Here is a 23,380-nt window from a genome sequence, read left to right as displayed (position 1 = left end):
GTGTGGGAGCACTTGGTCGCACATCCAATCACGTGCCGGGATTTCCTTCTTGCTTACCGTAAAGACTGCGACATGCGCAAGATTTTTTTTGGCTTGGGGGGGTCAGTCGTAATTACTGTAAAAGACAGATCTCATTCGGAAGATTTCTGAAGGTTTTTCTGTTACATAGGCTATTTATATACATTGTTCTGTTTAATTTTTTAAAAAGTTTGTAGGATGCTTTGTTGGATTTTTAATCCTTGTACAGAGCGAAACGATAAGTATGGCTCAGCTGTATCATGTTAGTAATTATAATATATAGCCAAGTAGGCGAGACCATAGACTGTATATTAAGATAAATATCATAAATGTTAATATAAATATCTTTATATACAGAGACTCATGTATTGTTGTAATACTGTATCAAAAATAAGACTTCAGTCAGTAAGGTTGTATTAAAACTGTCTTTTACATATAGATAGATAGATAGATAGATCGTTCAAACGATCGATGCATAGATAGGCAAACCTTTTTATGACAATATAGGAATCTTGAATCTTAACTTCAATATGTAATTTTGCACTTATACTGTAATTTGGGGGAAAAAAGGTTTTTTTGCAAACAGTGTCACATACCCTGGCAGACTTGGTCACACACCATATTGACTTTATAGCTGGGGCCTTGGTTTAAATAAAGTTTTCAAGAGATACAGTCTGTGAACCATTTTAGTTTTTTCCCCGTCACAACCTTTTTTGATCTGCCTATTTATTGTTTTCTTTGTATAAATAAGCAATGCACCACAAAAAGAGTTAATCAACATTACATTACTTGCTAAACAGTAGAGGGCATTAGAAGTCTGCTTTGAACTGGTCACCTAACTTAGGATTTCACAATGCATTAGGTTAAACTTGACCCAAAGTGGGTACATTAAACTAGCATTTTTGTGTATGTGTGTTTCAGTTGGTTTTGCAGTAATTTGGTTAATTGTTGTTGTTTGGAAATATGCACCATTAAAGTTATGACATTATCACAAAAAATAAGGACTTCAACACAATGGTATTTTTAATATGGATCATATTAAATTCAAGCTTAATTTTTTAATGGAGATCAGTCATATGGTCATAAAAGACTGAGTAAATTTCTTAAGTTGTTATTGTATTTTAATGTATTTCTTTTGTTAATTTATTTTTCTTTTTTACTCTTTGTGCTGCATGTTGTTTTAAATGTGTTTATGTTTTCTTGTTAAGTGGTGTGTATTTGTGTAGAAGCCCATCTTTGGAAGGGTGATGTAGTCTAGCTTTGGTAATAAATGCTGTGGTGAATTGGTCCTTCAAATGAACTCCATACAAAAATAAATATTAACCAAATGCTAAATACCTTCAAATAACTAATTTAAGCAATATTTTCAATTGGAATTTCACCACTACAGTAGGAAACATGAGGTGAACTAATAGTTTAAGTAGTTTTATTAATTTTTAAGCAAAAACAGAAACTGCAAAAAGAGATTCTATCCATCAATATAGAGCATTTAAAAACCTCACAGCTTCTCTCAAATAAAGAGCCGAGGCCTCCTTGAAGCACGTACAAAAGAAAGAAAAGCCCACAGAATGATGACAGTCTGAAAAACTGACACATAATAAAAACAACGAAGCTATTTGAGTAGTTGTGAAAGCCATGCAAAGGGAAGAGGAAATGTTACATTCAGCAAGCTGGAAGCATCAAGGTGTACTGAGGCACATTTTCTACATTTCTTTACACACTTAAAAGATTTAATTTCGGCTCAGTAACCATATGTGTTACAGTATGTTTGTGTTTTTTGTCAATGGTGTTATTGCTGGCTTAGGTTACCTGCAGAGAAAACTGTATAATGCAAAATGTGATCATTAGACCTGCATCAGTAAAAACTAGATTCCTTTTCTATTAGTTTGACTGCAGCACAGCTTCTATCCTATAAATGGATAAATGGCTTTGAATCAGAAAAAAATACAGATTTTCTTTTCTTGACAACTTCTGTCAGTTAGTCCAGTAATCCAGCTCAAGTATGGTTAATACAGATAAATTATTGATAAAACTCCACATTGACAGAGTGAAATAGTTGCAGTCATTGTTGAGGAAAACCTGCATTTCTAAATGTGCTAGTGACTGTAAATGTGCTTCATGTCTACTGTTAATATGAAAGAATATACCTGGCTTTACTGTATAGTATGTTGTACTGTTAGCAATTGTCACATATGGCTCATATGATGTGCAATTTTTGATCTGCTCACAACTTGTGTATGTGAAGTTAACTATTTTTAGACCAACTTCACATGAGCATTAACAAAAACAGCTGTTAACAGCACAGCAAGAGATACAGCTGCTGCATTGTGAGAAATTGGACGTCATCTTGACTTAGGCTGTCAGCTCTTGCTACACGATCAGTGTCCCAGTGTTCTCTGTGCAGAATGAGGATTAAAATGAATATGTAAGAGGGTATGAAAGAACTGGAAGTTATCCTAGTCAGAATGGGTATCAAACACTGCACTGACAGATAATTTAACAGATAAAACACGTCTTATTCTATGGTGTTTTAGCTGTGCTGGCAGTGTGTTTTATGCATCTCAGTATTGTGCCTCTGGAGTTCCCAATACCCTTGTGGTACATATGAATGGTGAAACCAGGGATGGAAGATGTCTGTTTCTACCAGTTTACAGAATAACATGGATTTAACTGACTTTACGTCACAAAACATGAATTTATCTGTATTTCTTTGATGGCACTAGCTCAGCAGAATATTATAATGACATTTTTATACTCTCTCAATGGAGGCCAACATTATTGTCTTTACTCGTTTTTTTAAGTGAGCTTCAACATATGTTGTGAGACTAGACAACTAAAGGCATCCACTGGTGCCAAACATGCTGGCATAGCTTGCTGGGAGGATGACTAGATAACACTCCAAAATTAGGATACATTTTAGCAAAAGGGAAAAAGGGCATGGCCATTTTCAAAGGGGTTAATCTCTAACCTCGAGATATCTGAATTTAATCGGGTTCTATCGGTTCCCACAAGTCTCCCCTAAACTTAAGAAAACTCGGTCCAGTAAATGTTTTCTTCCTTACAATCAATGAAATCCATCAAATTCTTAAATTAATTTCTAAATTAGTCTTTTTAAAGAAAAGGACAGCCACCCAATTTGAGGAACAATGAATCGCCTAATACATGTATAGATTCATAACATGTTAAAAACACGATTGTTGTGGAACTCAAAATGTTAACTGTGCTAGAGTCTCAGGTCATTAGTAATATTAATAGTAAAATAAGAAAAAAAAGTATATCAGTATGTGATTCCTTAACTCTCCATATTGACATAATTTTTTTTACTAGCTTATATACTTCCACAACATGATCAAATTAATGAAATTCAGTTATGACTTTTGGTTTTGGTGTGCCACCCCAAGATTTTCATTGGTGCCACTGCTTACAATCAGCATTTTAGTTTGACAAGTGAAGTGAATGTTAGATGCATTGATTGAGAAAGTACGAGGCACACGCCAAAAACCCTCATCTGTTAATAACGTGCATCTTCTCCTGTATCTTTTACCTGATTTGGTTACCTTAGAGGGGAGACATCAGATAATAACATTCTGAGGGTCTACTGTAACACGCTAGATAGAAAAGTATTTCAAAATATATGTTTTGGTTATTTTCCATATATTAATATGGTTACTGGGCAGCATTGAGGAATTTTGAGTACAAATAATTACCTATAAAGGTTGTAAAGGATCTACATTCTCCAAAATATAGGCTACTGTTGTTTGCATTATAGCTTTCTGTGGCTAACATTTAAGTGAGCAGTATGGTGACAGATATCTGGCTCTCTATGGATAGTATCTTTGCACTAAGTGTACAGCAAATGATGACCTTGTTTGGTGCATCAGGCAGACAGAATATAAAACTATTTACGACTGAACTAGAGCATTAAATTATTATGATAGAGCATTTCACATTTAAACAAAACAAAACTCACTCCAAATAAACAGGAAATTGTGCTCTAGCATTCAGCAAAGAATACTTTCAACACAAGAACATCATTAACAACAGTCTTGAGAAATATACTAATTAAATAAGACAACAGATCTATACAAGTTTACAAGGCATGTAGCAGTGACGGAGCTCATCGCGTCACTGTGTGAGTGTTAAAACAGCAACAAATATAATCCTTATGATCCACCATGTAGCATTATTTGAGTGATTATTTTTAAGTTAATACCAGAGGTGAGACCAAGTCAGTGTTTCACAAGTCACAAGTAAGTCTCAAGTCCCAAGTCAAGTGCCATGAAAAGATAAGGAAGTCCTGAGTCAAGTCTAAAGTCAAGACTGACAAGTATGAAGTTGAGTTCAGTCCTAAACAAGTCCTAAAGTTTTCTTCAATAAAAATATTACATAATAAAAGTTTTACATTGGTCAAAACAAGTTTGTTAAAAAGTTACCTAGGTGTTAAGCTAATGTTAGTTAAGCATTAGCTCACTCTTTAGCTTTGACTTACTGTTCTTTGAGCAATTTAAAATGTAGAAGTTGGAACTTGTTCATTGCCATCTGTAATTTTTGACCCACATGTTTTGCTTAATGCAATGTGGTTTTTGTTGACCACTGTGGATTTTTTGTATGTGAACTAAATCTTTGGGCTTGGGGGAGTGTATCAAGTATTTTCAAGACAAAAGGCTCAAGTCCGAGTTAAACCACAAGACTTGGGTGTTAATAAAGTCCAAGTCGAGTTGCAAGTCTTTTTTGATTTTCTGAAGTCCTGTTTAAAATCATCAAAGTTTTAACTCAAGTCCACACCTCTGGTTAATACATTCAGAGAAAGTCGGAGAAGCGTTTCCTGTGTCGTCATCATTATTCAGTGAACATCACCTTTGGAAGACTGCCTGACTTTTGAAAAACTGACACAGAGCGAGGGATCAAAACATAACAAACGATCCCTCTCCCGTAGGTTACTGTTATCCAGTGCATAGGAGCCTGAATAACTCTTGTTATATGCAGATGTTTGTGTCACAGAATAAGTTGCTATCAAGTTTGTCAAGTTTTAACCGATCTTTAAATGACAGTATTTGATCGATCATTAATTGAGCGATTATTTCTAATATTCTGACTTAGTAGGAACCCTTGATATTTGCAGTGCTAAGCATGGTTATTCATATTCACCCCAACCTGCTTTGTGACCTCTTATTGCCTGAGAGCCCCTCATGACAAAGCTGCAGGATTGCTTGTTTAAGTGAGGGTTTTAGTCACAGCGTGTAGCGTGTCATTGCCATGGTAACAAAAAGACCGCTAACACTAAGGTCTAATGTTTAAGCAGCATATTCACCCATGGACACCCGTCACTATGTAAAGCACTATGAGCATTTTGAAATGCTACCCATTATGATGCTATACTGTGTTGGACCTGAAGCTGGAGTTCAACATCAAGACTTGGGAGTCTGCGGAGGTGGAATCCTGTGCTCTGGAAGTCTGGGCAACTTTCTGGTAATATTTGTCTGTTTGCTTTCTTCCCTCCATCCACCGTCTCTTCCTTTCTTCCCGTCTGCTTTCTCCTTATTCTGTCTGCACAGTTTCAGCGCTCGGGATATGAACACGTCCAGGTCGAACAGCCGGTCCTTTTGCTTGACAGGAAGTGACTCCAAGGGGTCATCGTTCACTGGCTGAGAAATGGAGGAAGTAGAGGAAAGTGGTTGAGATACTTGAGAAGGAAAAAGTGGCGAGACGGGGGGAGACGCTGTTTGAGGTGACTGAGGAGGAAGTGGAGTCGTGGGAGATGAGGGGAGAAGTGAGGGAAGGGAATTAGAGGAAGATGTGACAGGTTGAAGAGGGCTTAGTCTGTCTTCATCATATTCAGCTTGCCGCACAACTTCTGTGTAGTGGAAGACTGGAGTTGGGAGGTCAGTCGGGGAGAGAGGAAGAGGAGGAGAGGAGGTGTAGCAGGAGGGTGAGCGAGGCTCCAAAGAAGGACTGGGACTGGGCGAGTGCAGGCGAGACTGGGTGCTCTCCACCCAGCGAGAGATCTCTTGGAATAAATCCCCCGTCTCCTCTTCTTCTTCCTCTTCTTCTTCCTCCTCTTTCATCTCCCCCAGGTCCTCCGCGCTGCTACCAATGGGCTCAGCAGGCACAGGGAGGCTGTTAGTGTTTCGCTTCCAATGAGACAGATCCAGGATCAGCTTTGGCTCTGAGTAGTGTTGAGGCTTGCCCTCCCTCCAGGCAATTTTATCCAGATATGAAGGAGAGCCCACTTTGTAGTCACAGGAGCGGCCACAGTCCAGTTCCCCATAGCTCAAACCACAGGCTCGTTCCAGGGAGGAGTGAGAGTTCTCCAGGAAGCGTTCAGCTGAGCTGCTGTGGGAATACTTGCGTGGGTCGACCTAAATAATAATATAGATGGTTAGTAGGAGGTGGGGAGAGAGAATGTAATAAATAGGGAAGATAGTACTGTGAAGTTTACAGTTGTATTATATATTGAACTGATTCCACTCATTCTAATTGTTTACTATATATCCTTTATGTGTTGAATTGTAACAGCAATAAAATCTAACCAGATGAAGTCCAAGACACTGACACTAAAGACAGTTTTGGATTTAAAAGACACAGTGCACTTACATTGTGTAGGCCCTGCTACCAGACTGAATGTTGCATGACATATGCAGGAAGACTATATGACAAAAAAATAAACCCTCTACAGTAGGCATTATAAAGCTTTTTTTGTCATAAAATAGACCAAGTGTACAATACTTTTTTTAGGGGTTCACTTTTGGGTACATTACCTTAAAGAAAGGCAATACCATAAAGAAAGAAAAGAAGATTAATGTTTAAGATTTTTATAAAAAGGTTTAAATAAATACTCATGGAAAATATTCAAAAGCCTTTAAGTTTAAAATTCATGTCATATAAAAATTAATAAACATGGAATATTATGTCTTTTCTTAAGAATGTTTGTCTGAACGTTGCCCTTAAACATCATTGTACCATTGTGCAACATCCCATAAGAATAATTGCATTAAAGCATTTATAACAATTGATAACATTTATTAAACAAAACTATTATAAACTACTTCAAAAAAGGGTAGCAACAACAAGATAGTTGCATTTCAGTGTTTGATTGTTTGTTTTATATTCAAACAGTGGGGATTCATGAAATTCATGATGAAAGTTTCATTTGCCAAATAGCAGGTGGTGAAGCACATCTAACTCTTATTGGATAGTTATTTGTAATGTGATTTTTCTACTCAGAAGAATGAGAGAAAACAAAATGTGCATAATAGACTAACATGGGCACCAATTTCAATTCATTAAAATAAGCAAATGGTTATACCCAAGTTAAAAAATGACAAAGCATATCCAACCTGCGCCTCCTCTAACAGAGTGGTGGAGCTGGCCCGTGGGTCTCTCTGCACCTCCTCGTCCTCTGTCGTATCTCCAAGGTCAGAGGTGACATGTCTGGGGGGCATGCAGTGACACCCACCGCCTGACTGCTGCCAGGACACATCTGTTGATAAACTGTTCTCATACCTGCAGAAATAAACTATTCATATTAGACTTATGATAACTTCACTATGCAGTATATTCAGTCTGACACGCTTATTTATAGTAGGAATCTGAGTTTCTTGTGTCTCATAATGCTGTGCCAGATGTTTCTGTTCCAACAAATATTTGTACTTTAACTTTCCATTTTTTCAGTGCTTTATGTATAAGATATTGGGAAACATGCACTCACACAAAAACACCCAAAACTTAGTCTTTGGCTCATAATCATAGGGGCACCTCTATAGATATTGTATGTCACCTTTAAAAGTGCCGTAAAGTACTATACTTAAATTCATGTGTCTGGAGACCCTTGAATGATGCCAGATAGTATAATGAACAAGTCAATATGCTTCTAAATGGCACTTCAAATTGAAATATGAGTGATTATTAATCATTTCTTGTGAAATGTTGGCTTAAAATAAATAGAATATGTGCTACATTTTTACTGAGAAACACAGCATGTTACTTTAAGTAACCTGGAATAATTTCGTGCACAAGGGAGCAAAAAGTCACTTCTCTAATGTTTTATCCTCTGGAAATACACTGTGTGGGGGCTGTTTTAGTGTACTGAATATCTTGTAGAAAACGTTTAAGAACAATACAGTTGTTAAAAGTTTCTCTACTGGTTCTTCAGCTTGTTTTAGTTTAACTTCCTGGAAAAAGAAGAACCTCTATAGAACCACACAGGGGCTTTAAAAGTTTTTTGTGGGTCATTGGTGCTATATAGCATCTCAACTTACACCAAAGAACCACATAGAAACTAATATTTTTTGTGTGTTACCTAACCATGAAATAGACTAAAAGCTAAAATTCACTAAAATCCAAGTCAGACTTGAATGGCTGCTGGATTCAGTTATGTAGTAAAATGGTAAAAACACTCTGGAAACACAATGTGTATCCATCCAAAATTTATGATCTTCAGTGTTGGACTGGAAGTCAGATAAAGTTAAGACTGTTACAATTATACAAGCACTTATATCCTTTAATGAAGCGAAGGTCAGCAGGACTACAACCACAGAAATCTGTACCCACATTGTAGCAAAATCACAATTTGTGACACCAACTGTGATATGATTGCATATTAGCCCCCAATCAGAGGTTAGTATTGCATGTCACTTCAAATAAAAACAGTGCATAACCTGAAAATGCAAAGCGTTGGTAGGTCAGCCAAGTATTCGTTTTGAGAGTTTTGCATTAAGATAAGTGGTCACTGATGATGTCAACAGAGGTCTTTTAATTAAATAAACTAAAGTTGCACTAGCAAACTGATACAATATGAATTCTGGATTAAAGCATATTTAAAAAAGAATGGAAAACAACCTCAACTTCAGTGCATAAAAATGCAGATCCACACACCTCTCCCAGTGGATGCTGGAGGCCTGACTGTTGCTGTTGCTGAGGCTTTGCTCGGTGACAAGGCTGTCTTCCAGTTCGTCCTCGATACGGAAGGGATGCAATGAAGTGGGCTCGTCCTCTGGACAGGAGTACTGTTGGAGGAAGGGGTGGGACAGTGCTGCTTCAGCTGTCAGCCGATCCATGGGGTTAAAGGTCAAGATACGCTCAAGGAAATCCACAGCTGAGAAGAGAAGAGGAAGAAAGCATCAGTGAGGGAGGAAGAGGCAATGAAATGAATGAAGTGTCCATGAAGTGTGTTCTTGAAAAAATACTATCATGCATCCTCACTCATGCAGGATTAAATTATTTGTGGTAGACCTCCAAACCTTTACAGTGTACTATATCATCTTTTCACATCCTTCACAGCTCAGTGAAGCTGCTGTCTTCTGGTTCTTTTTCACTCCTCACATCTCCCATTACTCTTGTTTGTCCCCGTTCTGTTTCATACTGCTTGACCTTCTTCGTCTTACCACTTCTCAATTCCCTCCACTCACCCTGAGCATCCACTTCAGGCAACACTTCAGAAAATGGTTTCTTGACTCTCCATCCATGACTGATGTATGAAGGCATCACCTGGGAAAAGGACAACAGGGGGGTTAAAATATGTGCATAACTCTGCTGTAGTTACTTTTTTTTGTACATTTCGAGACACTGATTTAATTGCTTCTAGAAAGCAGATTCTTGCTGAAAGCAACCCACAGACAGAGCCTTTGATGGAAAGAGTTGTGTGCACATTTAACCTGGTCTGCAGTCTAAAACTGCAAACAACATGACACCCTGTTCCATATTTAAACAATCACTTTGCAGATATATGACTAGCAGCAGCCACTGAGGCGTCACCTGTAGCAGGTCCTGCCTGTCCTCCTCTCTCAGCACCGGCACTGTGTCGAGAATCAGTTGCATCTGCTCCAGCTCATGAGCTCCTGGGAGAGGGAACCATCCAATCAGAGACAAGCAGAGAAGAGACCAAGGATCAGTTACATAAGCAGAAAAAGACTGTGGCCAATTAGAGTCAAGCAGGAATATCTAGGAGGTTTAAGCTGTCAAGTGAAAGAAAAGGTATGGTAACGAAGGTCACTAAAAACTCAACAGATAGGATAGAACTCTGCAATGTATTATCAAAATAGTTTTAAATTGAAAAACTATAGAAATCACCTCTAGAAAACCCGAATATCAGAACAGCAATTTAGGTTACTTGTTGCATCTTAATTTCTTTGGCCTCCTTCTGATTATTGATTGGTTTAAGAGTAAACCCGACCTGAATCAAATACTAGTAGAATAGTGAAGGTTGAAAATTCAGGCATGTTGTTTTTCTGCTCACACCCTAACTGTGAGGACACAGCATTTTATTCACCAGGGCGTTTTGTTTCTGCAGTACAACCAGTTGGACAGCACTTCTTTGTACAGGAGGTTATATAAAAATCTCACATCTTTCTTTACATCTCACATCTTTACCTCAACGATGATTAAATCCTAATGTGAAACAACTATAACCTGAAAATCTACTTTTGACAACTGATGTTTTGAGGACTGTTATGACTGTGGTGGTATTTTGTATTCTTGTGTGACTTTCTGTGATTGTGAGCATGTGCGAGTGTCTCTGTGTTTGCAAGTAAGTGTGCCAGGCCGAGCAGATGATTGGTCGGCGCTTCTGGCAGGAGACTGGCGTGCAGTAATGACAGGCTTCCCATAAAGAGCCACAATGGCGTTGGCTCGGCGGCAGTGAAGGCACGTCTTCCTCCTTTCCCAAGTGGCCACAGGACATGTACAAAGATTGTTTATAGCCAAGGTGTGACACCCAAAATGTTTTTCTGCTGGAGGTATTAGAGGTTGGCTGCCTATTTTGTAAACTTTCTGTCCTCCTGCTTAATCAAATTGGGGATTTTAATAAATATATTTTGGATTCTTTTTTTCCTTCCAGGTTAGATTTTGTTGCTTCATTATTTAGATATTTTGGTTTGTTTTGTTGGTCTCGTCCATCCTGGAGTCTAATTAAAATATTGGTATGTTTATATATAATTGCAAGTAATTCAAAGTGCTTCCACATTCAATGAGTTGTTTTTGTGGCTGCTTGGAATTTGGGGGAAGATGGGGACATAGTTCATGATATGTCCTGGTCATCCCTAGACGGGGCAAAACACAAACAGATATTTTGGGTCACTGTGGTGTAACCAGATGTGCAATATGCTCTTTTTAGCTCAAACCAGAGCAGAGCAGCAGCATTTTACCACCCATGTGATGCAATGTGGATGTGCACGGAAATGTTCCCATTAAACACCAGCAGGTGGTGCTATAACAACACAGTCACAACTCTAAGATATTTGCAAGCACTGGTAGTGTACTTGCATTGCTTCTCCTATAGTAAACAAAAATGATGTGGTGCCATGTAAACTCTGGTGCTTGCATGAAAAGCAAGGCAAACATCTATAACAGTAGATGTGTGAAATTCTAGCAGAGAGAAACACCAGGGAACAGATGACGCGATTGAGTTTGTGGCACCATCTCTCCTGTGGTGTAGAGGGCTGATGGAGGTCAAATCAGCCTGTCAGGAGGAACTACATCTGCTTCAGACAGCGAGAATTTCTCTATCATCATTGTTATTCTGGTCAGGCAAAGAAGTAGTCTGCAGAAGGAGAATAAAGTATCTTTGGTGGAGGACACTTTGGACAGAATGATCCTGAGCTCTCACTTGATGCAACCTTGTAATGTAGTTATCGTCTCTGCTGGTACGAATTTTGCATAAGATAACAAAAGACACAATATTACCTGACTGTGAGACTGTATTTAGTTATCCACTCAAAGAAGCCAGATTTTAATGTACTGTACTATCCTAGGCTGTTGTTGCTAAGGTGGTCTGGTGTCACTTTCACATACCATGCATACTAATACTGCAATACTGATGCAACAAATGCATATACAAGAGTGCTCAACTGAACCTTACAAACTGTGCATGTCTATCCTTATTATCACATAACAAGGCTGTGCAATCAAATTATTTTTTTTACCTTTACATTAGTGCTGCAGAATTAATCAAAAATTGCAATAGAGCGCCCCAGGAATGAGTTCTAAAACCCAGAAATGAGTTAGCATTTCAGCAGTCCTGGTTCCCTTGTCTCAGAGTCAATGGGTTTTTGGTTAGATGCCTTAGATGTCACATCTTGTACAATGTCATAAAGTATGTCAGTAAATACTCCACTTAAGAATTTTGATGCTTTTATGTATCTTAAAAAAGGCTGTTGCTAACAAGTGGCTAAACGAGACCACAGAACATCATCATGCTGAGCACAGCTTTACAGCTTCATTGTGTTGGTGACGTTAAGTTTTTTCTTTATAGACTAACATTGGCTTTTTACTTCTGGCGATTGCATTTAGGCTTCAAAAATCATAAAAGTGATGTTCATTTGTAAAGATTATCTTGCTGAACAAACTTATTAAGTATCATAAACACTTGTTTGCCACAAAGCTTATTCTCTGCAGTAACCTAAGGTCCACTGGAAAAACCCCATATGCTTTTTGAAAAGAGACCAAGGGTGTCGCTAATGTCCACATGAAGATTAATGGTTATTGTGTATATTTGTTTTCCTATATTTAAAAAACACTGAACCCGATGAATACTCTCACCTTTATTTTATTTATTTCCAAAGGGAAGAATTTCTACACATACTAAATGAAAAAATAATTTAAAAAAGGTTCCAAGGTCCAGTTAAAACAAAATGTTTTTGAACCCAAAAGGAGTTAAGAGTTAAGTTCATTTAAGGGTCATTGTAACTGAAATTGATAATTGCGTCATAACCATCATACTTTCTGAGATTGTAGTCTAATCATACCGCAAGGATTTCATACCATTGCAGCCCTACATATATTAGAAAAAAAAACAAAAAACCTGCCAGTTCCTAAAAACACATTTCCTGGAAAGATCTTACAAGACTTATTAATAAGATGTGTCTGATGAATATTAATGCAATGATAATATTTCATTATGCTATCAAATTAATGATCAGCAGTATCATAATGTCACTGCAGCACATCAAGGTCATAAGTACTGTAGTGGAGACTGATTAACAAACAGTAGAGGTACCTGCAAACGGCATGCGTCCAGTGAGCATCTCAGCCAGTATGCAGCCAGCAGCCCACATGTCGATGGCCTTGGTGTAGTTGTTGGGGGACAGGAGCAGACGGGGGGAACAGTACCACTTAGTTACCAGACCCTCTGACAGATAGCCCTGAAGAAACAGGTGAGGGTGTGAGTGAGAGAAAAATAGGGGAAAGAGTTAAAAAAAAACAACAGAGCAACAGATTGATACTGTGGTTACATTAGTGATTCAACAGATTGGATTGTTACCAGTTAGCATTTAGTCGTGTACTTGTAAATGTGCATGCATTTGCATATATATGAGGTGTTCCAGTTGCACATATTAATCACAATCTAGCCGTCAGTTTGCTGGTAGTTATTTTGTTGAAGTCGAAGCATCGTGAAGTTGGTAATATCAGCAACATAAAGGAAAACTGAGCTCACAGGGGATATTTTGATTTACACCCACAAAGACTTCATCATTTTTCCTAAGCTACATGAGGATGGAAACTTGCTTCTGAATCCACTCTGCAGTTGGAAACATCCCCCTGAATCTCTCAACATGTAGTTATTGAGTTTCACAGAGCCTTTGATGCTCTGCTGTTTAACAACACACGTCCTCTCATTAGGCTTGCTCCGACAAGTCTCCCTTCTGCTTTTTCCTTTTGTAAATGTTCACCTTGTGAATAACACTGATGATGACGCGCATGGCAATGAGCCACAGGCGTGCGTATTTACATGCAAACCAGATTTATATACAGTGTTATGATAAGTTTTTGCCCGTTGCTATCATTAATGCTATGGTCGTCTCTTATATTTCACTCCACCTCTCATTCGCTGTAACTGCTCCTTTCTCCGACCGTACAAAATCTCTAAATCCCTGCATTTACAATATTGTATTTTATTCTTTTTTTGGTCTCATATCTCTGCTGAGCAAAATTTCACTGCCTCAGGCTTACACTAATGACATAAGAATACTGCACAACAAACGGCTCATTCTGAAGTAACGAAAACAAAACCATTCTTATTTTCAGGTGATCATACACTAAAGAAAACATGTTTATTATATTAAATTTGATTTCTGCCAATATATCCTCCAAAATCCTACACACTGGAGCTTTAACCCATCTCCCTATCTATGTGGTACTTCTTGCAGAATTACTCTATCTAGGCTTTTGCCATAATGACAACATGGGATTTATTCTGACCCAGATGAGTTTTTCATACTCCAAATGGATGTCAGAAATTGCTCTGTGAGCTTTTTCTCACACCAGTTAAATTATCTGTGGCCACCTGTAAGACCAGCATTACATCTCTCTAAGCAGGACATGGCCCCTCTGATGATTACATTTTAGGTCTGGCCCAGAATGGTTTTATATTGCACTTGACGGCTGAAAAATGCTCTTCATATTCAAGTAAATTTTGTCTCGATCAGCAGGTTCAGGCCATGACTCAGAGCATATATTCACTGTGGACCACCAACTCGTATACATCCCTTTCAGCAGTGTGTCCCTACATATGCAGAATTTATTTTAAATATCAAAATGACTCTTTTCAAAATGAGTTTTTCTGGGTGAGCTTTCTTAGGAGTTACTTCTAGAAAACATATGTTGCATGATTAAAAAGCTAGGACATACTGTAACTTCAGTTTTACAGCTCTACTTCAGCTTTATTGTTTCTCGACTTTACTCTTGTCTCGTTCTCCTCTTTACCCCCACGTCATGTGTGCCCTTTTTATACTCTCTACTCCCTCTCTCTCCATCTGCCCTCACTGCACCTTACTTAATGCCTCCCCTTCCCATCCATGCCCTCCCCTATTGCTGCCTGTGTGCCAACAGATGACAGAGCAGAAACGGATGCTGAGTGCTCAATGATGGTGTAACACTGAGGTTATGAACATTTTTTGTTCCAAGGGCCCACATGACCTCTATAGTTTAGACAAATGTATTAGAAAGATATTACACATGATTTAAAAATATTTGCACCATCTCAATACAGACTATCCAGAAAACAATAATATCATTTCAATTAGCTGCAAGTACCACTGCATCTTAACAACATATCAAAGGCAAATATATATACATATACATACCAAGGCAGAATTTCACACTTAGTGCAAACATAATCTAAATAAAATGTAGATTCTGATTATAAAAAAATGATTAGGATTATAATACAAATATTTTATTATGTTATGATCATCACCTTGCCTATTGTAAGGTGGCATAGGCTCCAGCCCATCTGTCACCCTTAACCCGATTAGCGGTTTTGGATAATGAATGAATGAAAAAATGTAATCATCATTTAAAGTAATGAATCTAAACGCTTTTCAAGGGCCCTGGGTGCCACAGACCCTACTTTGAGAATCATTGATTTAATCATATAATGTAAAAATAATGCACATAGCTGTGACATCACTCAATGGTTTGTGGACTCCCATTATGGAGCTTCAAGTTTGGAATTTTGGCTACCGCCGTCTTGTTTTTTCAGAGCCAGAATTGACCATATTTGGACACGAGGCTGTAACTGTGGAAGAGCAAGGGGCGGATCTGACTGAGAAGGACACTACTGGCCTGTCACTCAAAGGGGGAAAGGAGGAAATTAGCTAAAGAGACCAAAATGTTTATTTGTTTTGTTTTTTGGGGGTTTTTTTGTATAAGACTTGTTCATTCCTGCTGAAAAGTTGGGCATTTTAATATGGACCTCTGTGAGAACTGACTTGCTCTTTGGGCCAGCCTCAAGTGGCCATTCAAGGAACTGCAGTTTTTGGCATTTCTGTATTAGCCTCATTTTTTTTAAGCACCTAAGGTGGCTTCTTGGGTCTAACAAACATACACTCACCTTTTCTTCTGTCTGTCCCTTTTTGCCAGTCAGTCTCTACATCTGAGCTTTCCTCTAAGTTTTTCCAATGGAATAGCTGATTTTTTTTTATGATAATCATAAAACAGCTCTGGAAACTACTTTGAACAGTCTCACAAAAAAAGATGCACAAATGTGGTGTCTGATCTCTTTTCTGTTACTATTTTTACACTGTTTTTAACACTCTATCACACCATAATAAAATGTTAATTCACTCCCCCCCTTCATTGTTAACCCTCTCCCTCACTGTCATCACCTCCCACTTTGCTCTCCGTCCGCTCCCCTAATCCCGATTCACCTCAGTGTTTCTTTGCGCCACAACCAGCAGCTATGACTGTCTCTCCTACATTTCCTCTTTTCTTTATGCTTCACCTCATCTCTCCCTTTTCACCGCCCTCCTTGCTTCACCTCTTTTCTCACCTGTTTCATCCCTTCTTCTCCTCTTGTCAGTTACAGTTCCACTCCACTTATTTTTATCCATCTACTCCCCTCTTCCTCACTTCTTCCCTTCTTTTTTCTTTCTTTTTTTCAACAGCCTCCCTTTACTCCCCTTTCCTCCACTTCTGCCACCTTCATCCAGGTCATGAATAATTTCTGGGCAGATCCAGCGCTGCCTCAGCAGGTGACATTCACACACACACTCCAAGTTCCTGGTAGTGTTGATGGTAAACAACATCACAAATAATGTTTCCTCAGCCGCTGTTCCCCTTCTCTCTCCTCTCAACCTTCTGTCATTTCTTTTCACCTGAGTAAATGTTTGTCTGTGTAGTCAGAGGTGCACATCTAGACAGCTCATCAAACAGCCTCATTTCAATGCACCGCAGTCACAGTGTGCTGACACAACCTCTGTGATAACACGTGGACCATGTAAGATACTATAGAAGCACAGAGAAGAGGTGGGAGGGAAGTTTTTGGAGCAATAATACTGCATTGAAAAGAGGTCATTCGGTGATGAAAAATCTAAACATCCAATATCACTGTCATATGATAAAAAACTGGGTAAAGTCAATTATGATGGAAGGACCCCTATAATAAGAGCAATACAAATGAGACATAAAAACAGAGCCATCAGTCTTGTTTAATGGCAAAAAAAAATTATAATTATTATCTGTGAATTTCATGTCACAGCTGAAGTCAACACTGCCCACGTCCATTACCACATAAAAAGTCTAAAAAAGCAGCGCTTTGGCTCTGCATTATTAAATAAGGGAGAGGATGCTAGCACATTCACTGCAGGCATCTGCTTTGGTGTCAACACTGCATCACAAATAGCCAGCATCATCTTACGCACACATCGGCACACACAAATGCACACACACATACCTCTGGTGATACAATCTTAAAGCTAATGAACAATGACAAACTGATTTTCTACTGGATGACAGATCCACCAGCTGCAGACTTCTAACTAACTCCCAATATCCAACTCAGAATGATTCAAACCATGTCAGCACTCAATTTAAAATCAGAGTGTAATGTGCAGCCAGCGCTCTTATGGGTTATTAATGCGTTACTGTTGTCAAAGCTCTGAGGCTAACTGAAGAAAGAGGCTGATATTGCAGCAACAGACAGAGGGAAATATCCTGTCTGAATGAGCTGAAATAGAGTTCTTGTTATGGCATTAAGCCCCCCCACCCCCCATTATGCATGTTAAAAAATGCACATGAAACATAATATAAGACACTTATTACTCTGACAAAAACAGCCAACCTGCTATCTATCTATCTATCTATCTATCTATCTATCTATCTATCTATCTATCTATCTATCTATGTATGTGACAGTGCAGAGTAGTTCAAGCCTGAACACTGTGTTCTCTCTTTCTGAAGGTACACAGTGTGAGAGCAAATATGCTCCCAAACACACACACAGTGAGACAGAAGTAAACCTTTTGTTTGCCGTCCTGCACGACCTAAACTACCTTCATCTCTCTCACTTCTTTCTGTCTGATCTTTTTTTATGCCTCTTTTCATTGTTTCTCCTCTTTGCACTTTAGCTTATCCTTCTTCTTCCCCTGCCTTTGTACTTTTCACCTCACCCCCTTTCGCCCTCCCCTGACTCAATACTTCTCACCCTGCTCCTCATCTGTTCTCTGCCTCCCCCTTTGTCAACCCCTCCCCCTCCTCCTCCCCACCCCACGCACCCCCTGTGTTTGCACCCCGCTGATCCCCCGTCCTGTGTCCTGTGCTGACACAGATCGCCTTCCCCAAGAGCTCCCCTCCAAAAGACACACAGACATACAAACACACACACACACACACACACACGCACGCACACCCCTCCAGACACACACACATCCTGCCCTGCTTGTGTTACAGTTTTGCTGTGGGATCTTCGTATATAATAAAGTAGCACAATGGAGCAGTAAATTGTCACATTAATCTCTCAGAAGCCTTTATCTACAGTGGACAGACTAATCACAGGGTTTGATTAGCACAAAACTTGATACCGAGAAGAAGACGTTAATAGCAGGGTTTGGGCTTGAGAGGAGGCCTTGTGTGAAAGACAGGTCGGCAACATCAGACACCGGGATGTGTAATTGGAGATGCCAGTCATGGAAAAAAAGATGGCTTGGCTGTACTGTAGTTGCAACATGTAGAATCATTCAACGAGGTGTAGCAGTTACAAACACTTTCCAGTTTCAGATTTGACATTTCGAAATTCTGGCTGCAAGTGTACTTTTTTTAAAAATCGATTTTTGTCAGAATGAGATGTCAGAATGACATTACCTGAGACCACACATTGAAAGGACAGACATCAATTATTCTACGTTAAAATTGCAAGATGGACAAAGCATGTGTGCAAACCTACAGATTTCCTACAGGAGGCTTCTTTAGGACCAGTATCCCATCCTATCCATTGCTGCACTGCTGTCTGATAACCACACAGGGCCAGGGCTCGACGAGTAGCTATCTCCTCCCTGATAACAGCTCTACCTCAATGAGAGGGAGCAGAGATAATGTTTAATATTACGATACTCTCCCTAGATTCATCCATCAGCAGCAGAGCAGCCCACACTGCGTCAGGCTGCAACGATGAGAGTGAAAAATCCTCCAAACTTTATCAACACTCCTGGCTTGAATATTCATAGTATGATTCATTTATGCAGAGTGAGTATGAAAAAGTACCAGGAAAAAATAACATAGCCAATATTATGTGGACTGAGATCAGATTATTATTTTCTATTTTTTTTTTTTTGCTGGCTTGTCCTCTGATGATTATGGGTTTATAAAATGAATCTAAAACTTTTTAAGAGAGCACAAGCCCAAAGAGAATAATGATCACAGGCATTCATTGGCCTCTGGTCAAAAGAACACTTGGCACATTCGCTACATTTACATGCCCCAAAAAAGATGAGTAATTGGGTTAGGACTGGAAATGTTTGTACTAGTGTTAATGAATATTTTACACTTGTATCTTATATGTCATGTTTGGTCATCAAAGTCTTTTCACTTTTAAAAGATAAGATGTCCAACTACTAGTGTAATCAAGCCAAACATATGTGTTTATGTGAGGTGGGTTTCCCTCCTCTTTTACCTTATGAGAATAATGAGGGTCGACGATCCTGGCCAGCCCGAAGTCTCCGATCTTGAGCAGCAGTTGGTCAGTGTTGATGAATATGTTGGCAGGCTTCAGATCTCTGTGCAGGACATTCGCTGAGTGGATGAACTTCAGCCCCCTCAGCAGCTGGTAGAACAGCAGTGTAGCGTGACCTGTTCAAGGGCAAAAGTCAGGTATCAGCATACACCGCATCGCTGCTTTTCTCTCTCTTGTGTAATTACCATAAAAATGCTTATTTCTAACTCGGTGAATATGTTTACTTATAGGCTGGGATAGGCCTGAGCAATATATCAATATTGTATCGATATCATGACTGTTGATATCGTGACTTTTCCTGGTTTTATATGCTTCATTACAGTAAAGTGATGTAATCTAAATTAACAAGCCTGTTCCAGCTGATCTATTATTTGCCTCTACCCATTTAGTCATTAAATCCACATACTGATGAAACAAACACAGGACTTTACCCAGAAGACCAGCGTTTGTGTTCTGAAGTTAATGTTGACTTTTTAAAATAAAAACCCTACAATGCTATTGTGCTAACGCAATGTTTAGCATGCTGTGGTTGAGACATATTGGACTTATTTCATGTGACATACATCTAACTCAACATGAGTTAGTTACCAAAGTGCTCATTTAATGCAAACCATGATGTTTTTTCATAAAACTAACCAAGTAGTTTTGAGGTGAAACTGCAACCGTTTCATTAAGTTGAATACACATTTAAAACTGCAACAGGAAGAAAGGTAAAATATATTGTTTTGGGGCTGATCATTTGAGTCATTTTGCAAGTCAGTGGAAATCAACACATTCTGTCATTTAGGCATGAGAGAGAGTGATAATATCACAGTATTGATATAAAGGAATTTGAACAAAAATATTGTGACATTTGATTTTCTTCATAACAAGTATGGTGAAACAGAACTATATGGTGCATATTTGTAGTCATTTGTAAATTGTAATGAACCCTACAATATAGTCACAATATCGATATTGAGGAATTTGGTCAAGAATATTGTGATATTTGATTGTCTCCATATCATCAAGCTTTAAATTGAGGATGTCAAAATAAATAAAACCATACCATGAATGAATGAAAGAAAAAGAAAGACTCAATGACTCACATATTGGGTAAAATTCTTCTAATGCTTATGAATATCATTTTGACACATACATTAAAATGATGGTTTGTATCTCTCAAATACTTGAAGGGCATATTTATGAAGTGGAAGCAAACAAGCTAAATGATTTTGAAATGTCATTTTCAAATGTGTGATTTGTGGATAAAGTATTGTCTTAGATAAAAGATTGTCTCAACAGGGCTGCCACTAAATACCCTAAATCACATGGTAAACAAAGCTAGCAGTGCAGCAACAACACAGCAGTGGTTCAACATGAAGCACTTCACTGTAGCAAATATGGGAATTTAACTGTCCAAATTCTAAGAAAATATTTTCTGTTTCCCTTAGGTGTGCCATACCTGTGGGTAGTGGTCCTTGTTCCAGCAGCCGAGCCAGATCTGTCTCCATGCACTCCTGGACGATGTACAGGGCACTCAGCTGGGTCGGGTCTCTGGGCAGCGGTCGTCCATACGGCGCCAAAACCTCATGAACCCTCACCACATTTTCATGGTGCAACCTACGAGTGATTTTGACCTCCCGCAGAGCATGCTTCACCGTCACGGCATCACGCATCACCAGCTTTTTGATTGCCACACGCTGTCTGGTGCGCTGGTCCACAGCTGAGAGGACCAGGCCTGTGACGCCCGTGCCGAGGGGTCTAAGGTCAACAAAGTGGCCGCCCAGGTCAAAGCCATGGAGGAAGAGGGGGGTGTCCTGTCTGGCCATGATAGTTCAGAGTGGGTTGTTAGGGACAGATGATTCCAGGTAACTCAAGCTTTGATAAAAGTGCTTTATCTTATCTTACGCACATGATGTTACATCTTGCTGGTGAGTCCAGAACCTCAAGTAAAGACCTGATTTTTCCTCTAGGTAGCTGGTGTAGATGTTTGTCCTCATGTAAGCAAGACCCAAATTCAGTCCCACAACTAGTCTGGTGAAAGGTGGTGGCAGTTTTTTGGGCCCACAAAAGTCCCAGTATTTTATCCAGAATTTTGAGCTGTCGGAGATTAGAAAAAAAGATGTTTCCTTCAGGCTTAAGAAGTGTCTTTGTGCATCATCTTCACCTCCTCTTCTCCTCCTGTGTAGGCGGATTCTTATTAAATCACCCTTTTACTGAACTTGCTGAGGTATCACATTTAAAACAACCTTTGAGGACGAGGAGTGTGAAGCATCTTCAGTATAAAAATAACAGATTCAACATTTTTTTTTCTTTTGATGTTATTTGATGCTGCTGTACTTTTATTTCTCGCTGTATTTTGTTCACATGCAGGATATCAGTGAGTCTTATTAATACTACCCAGGGCAGGGGTATCCATAGAAACAGCCCTCTGTGTGGCTGATCCAGCTCTTACATGTGTAGATGCATCATGGGACAGCAGCAGGCGGACACCCGGCTCTGCACCCCTCTCTCTCTCTCTCTCTCTCTCACTGCTGTGTTTGCAATAAATCTGTCATCCACATCGACCAGTCAAAGCCTTGATGGCGGGGCAGGAGGGAGGAGGTGGGGTTAGTTTAATTCAATGAGACTCTGTTGGCTCCTCCTCTTCTTCCATGATACCAGTCAGTCAGACGAGTTCATTCAGAGTGAGATCCACAGTTGGACAGCGGTCAAATCCCCGAGCTGTGGTACTCTGTGTGTGTGTGCATGTGCATAAGTGTGCATGCATTTAATCCTTCAGTAATCTGCTTCCTGTTGCCTTCTCATGAATGTAGGGATTTCAGCATCAGATCGTGGTGACGGTGGAAAGATACTGCTGCTATGAGTTGCTCAACACATCTGCTGTTGTCGCTGCTGCTGCTGCTGCTGCTGCTGGGGAGGAAAAGGGGGAAGGGGGTGAAGAGAACAGAGGATAAAGATGAAAGTTACACAGCAGCAGAGACAGAGCGTTAACAGGGTCTGTGTTGCAGGAGTTGCCATTGCATAACACTAAATGGCAGTGTAACCTAATCTACAGCAGCAATTTAAAGGCTAATTTCAGCATATTACAATCTGGACCCTGTTTTCCCATGTATTTGAGTCTAAGTCTAAGTGACTGATGTGAACAACAATTTTTGAAACTGGTCCAGTGTTGAGTGAGAAGGCAGCAGCCACACAAAGGGGCACAATGTAAACATATTCTCCATTAAAAAGTGTTTATTTTTTTACTCAGACTTGGATCGTTATAAAGTGGCAAAGTATGAAGTGTCTCTTTATCTTTTACTTTATCTGGTGTATTTGTTGGTGTCTTGTCAAGTGGTGGTCTCGTTCTGAAATCTTACAAGATGTGAGATGTTGCAGAGAGACGTGGAACAGCACTCCGGCATGTAATAGCAGATACAGAAGGATACCTGGAGCTAATATGCAGATGCGGAGGTCCACTGACAAAGCAGCAACAAGTGACGAGCTGGGATGAGAAGGTGTCAAAAATAATCACTTTTTATAGAGAAACAGTGAGATGAGGTGTTAAGTTGCCCCATGTGTTCACATTTTGGCCCTTTGCACGGCTGCTGCCTGCTGCCGTCTCACTCAACACTGGATCAATTTCAAAAACTGTTATTCACATCAGTCACTTAGACACAGATACACTGGAAAATTGTATTTTGTATGTAAAAATGCTGAAGTTATCCTCTAATGTGCTCAAAGAAGATAATCATGTCAGTTCACTGCACTGTAAGACACTACTGACATGTTGACAGGATTATCACGACAGTGTTGTTTTAAATAAAAAAATATTTTTAGTTGCAGGTTAAGATTCATCACACTTTATCTGATTAGAAATATCTGACATTTCACCTCTTGAAAGGTCACATAGGTAGAAAACAAAAATACTGACTTTATGGTACCCCTAGATCCCTG

General features: G+C 39.2%; 1 protein-coding gene across 1 annotated transcript; it reads right to left on the bottom strand.

Annotated features, from left to right (window-relative positions):
• Window positions 1–5,426: 5,426 nt before the first annotated feature.
• On the bottom strand, window positions 5,427–21,746 carry mapk4 (mitogen-activated protein kinase 4). The gene is made up of 8 exons (XM_042488310.1): window positions 20,904–21,746; window positions 19,400–19,575; window positions 13,010–13,154; window positions 9,772–9,854; window positions 9,426–9,504; window positions 8,893–9,112; window positions 7,356–7,521; window positions 5,427–6,377 (listed from the first exon to the last, which is right to left on the bottom strand). Exons 1-8 carry the CDS (start codon window positions 21,268–21,270, stop codon window positions 5,427–5,429), a joined length of 2,187 nt encoding a protein of 728 aa, XP_042344244.1. The 5' UTR covers window positions 21,271–21,746.
• Between the last annotated feature and the right edge of the window lie 1,634 nt (window positions 21,747–23,380).

This window comes from Plectropomus leopardus, chromosome 6 (assembly GCF_008729295.1).
Source record: "Plectropomus leopardus isolate mb chromosome 6, YSFRI_Pleo_2.0, whole genome shotgun sequence".
Lineage (NCBI taxonomy): Eukaryota > Metazoa > Chordata > Actinopteri > Perciformes > Serranidae > Plectropomus > Plectropomus leopardus.
This window is presented reverse-complemented; position numbering and strand designations above follow the sequence as displayed.

What these genes read in the sequence shown, in the direction of transcription:
- mapk4 (XM_042488310.1), bottom strand. Translation starts at nt 21,270, where the DNA reads ATGGCCAGACAGGACACCCCCCTCTTCCTCCATGGCTTTGACCTGGGC. An exon ending in TGGACGCATGCCGTTTGCAG is followed by an intron (nt 9,855 to 13,009) that starts GTACCTCTACTG and finishes TCCCTCTCCCAG; the next exon opens with GAGCTCATGAGCTGGAGCAG. An exon ending in TCCAGCATCCACTGGGAGAG is followed by an intron (nt 7,522 to 8,892) that starts GTGTGTGGATCT and finishes TTATTTCTGCAG; the next exon opens with GTATGAGAACAGTTTATCAA.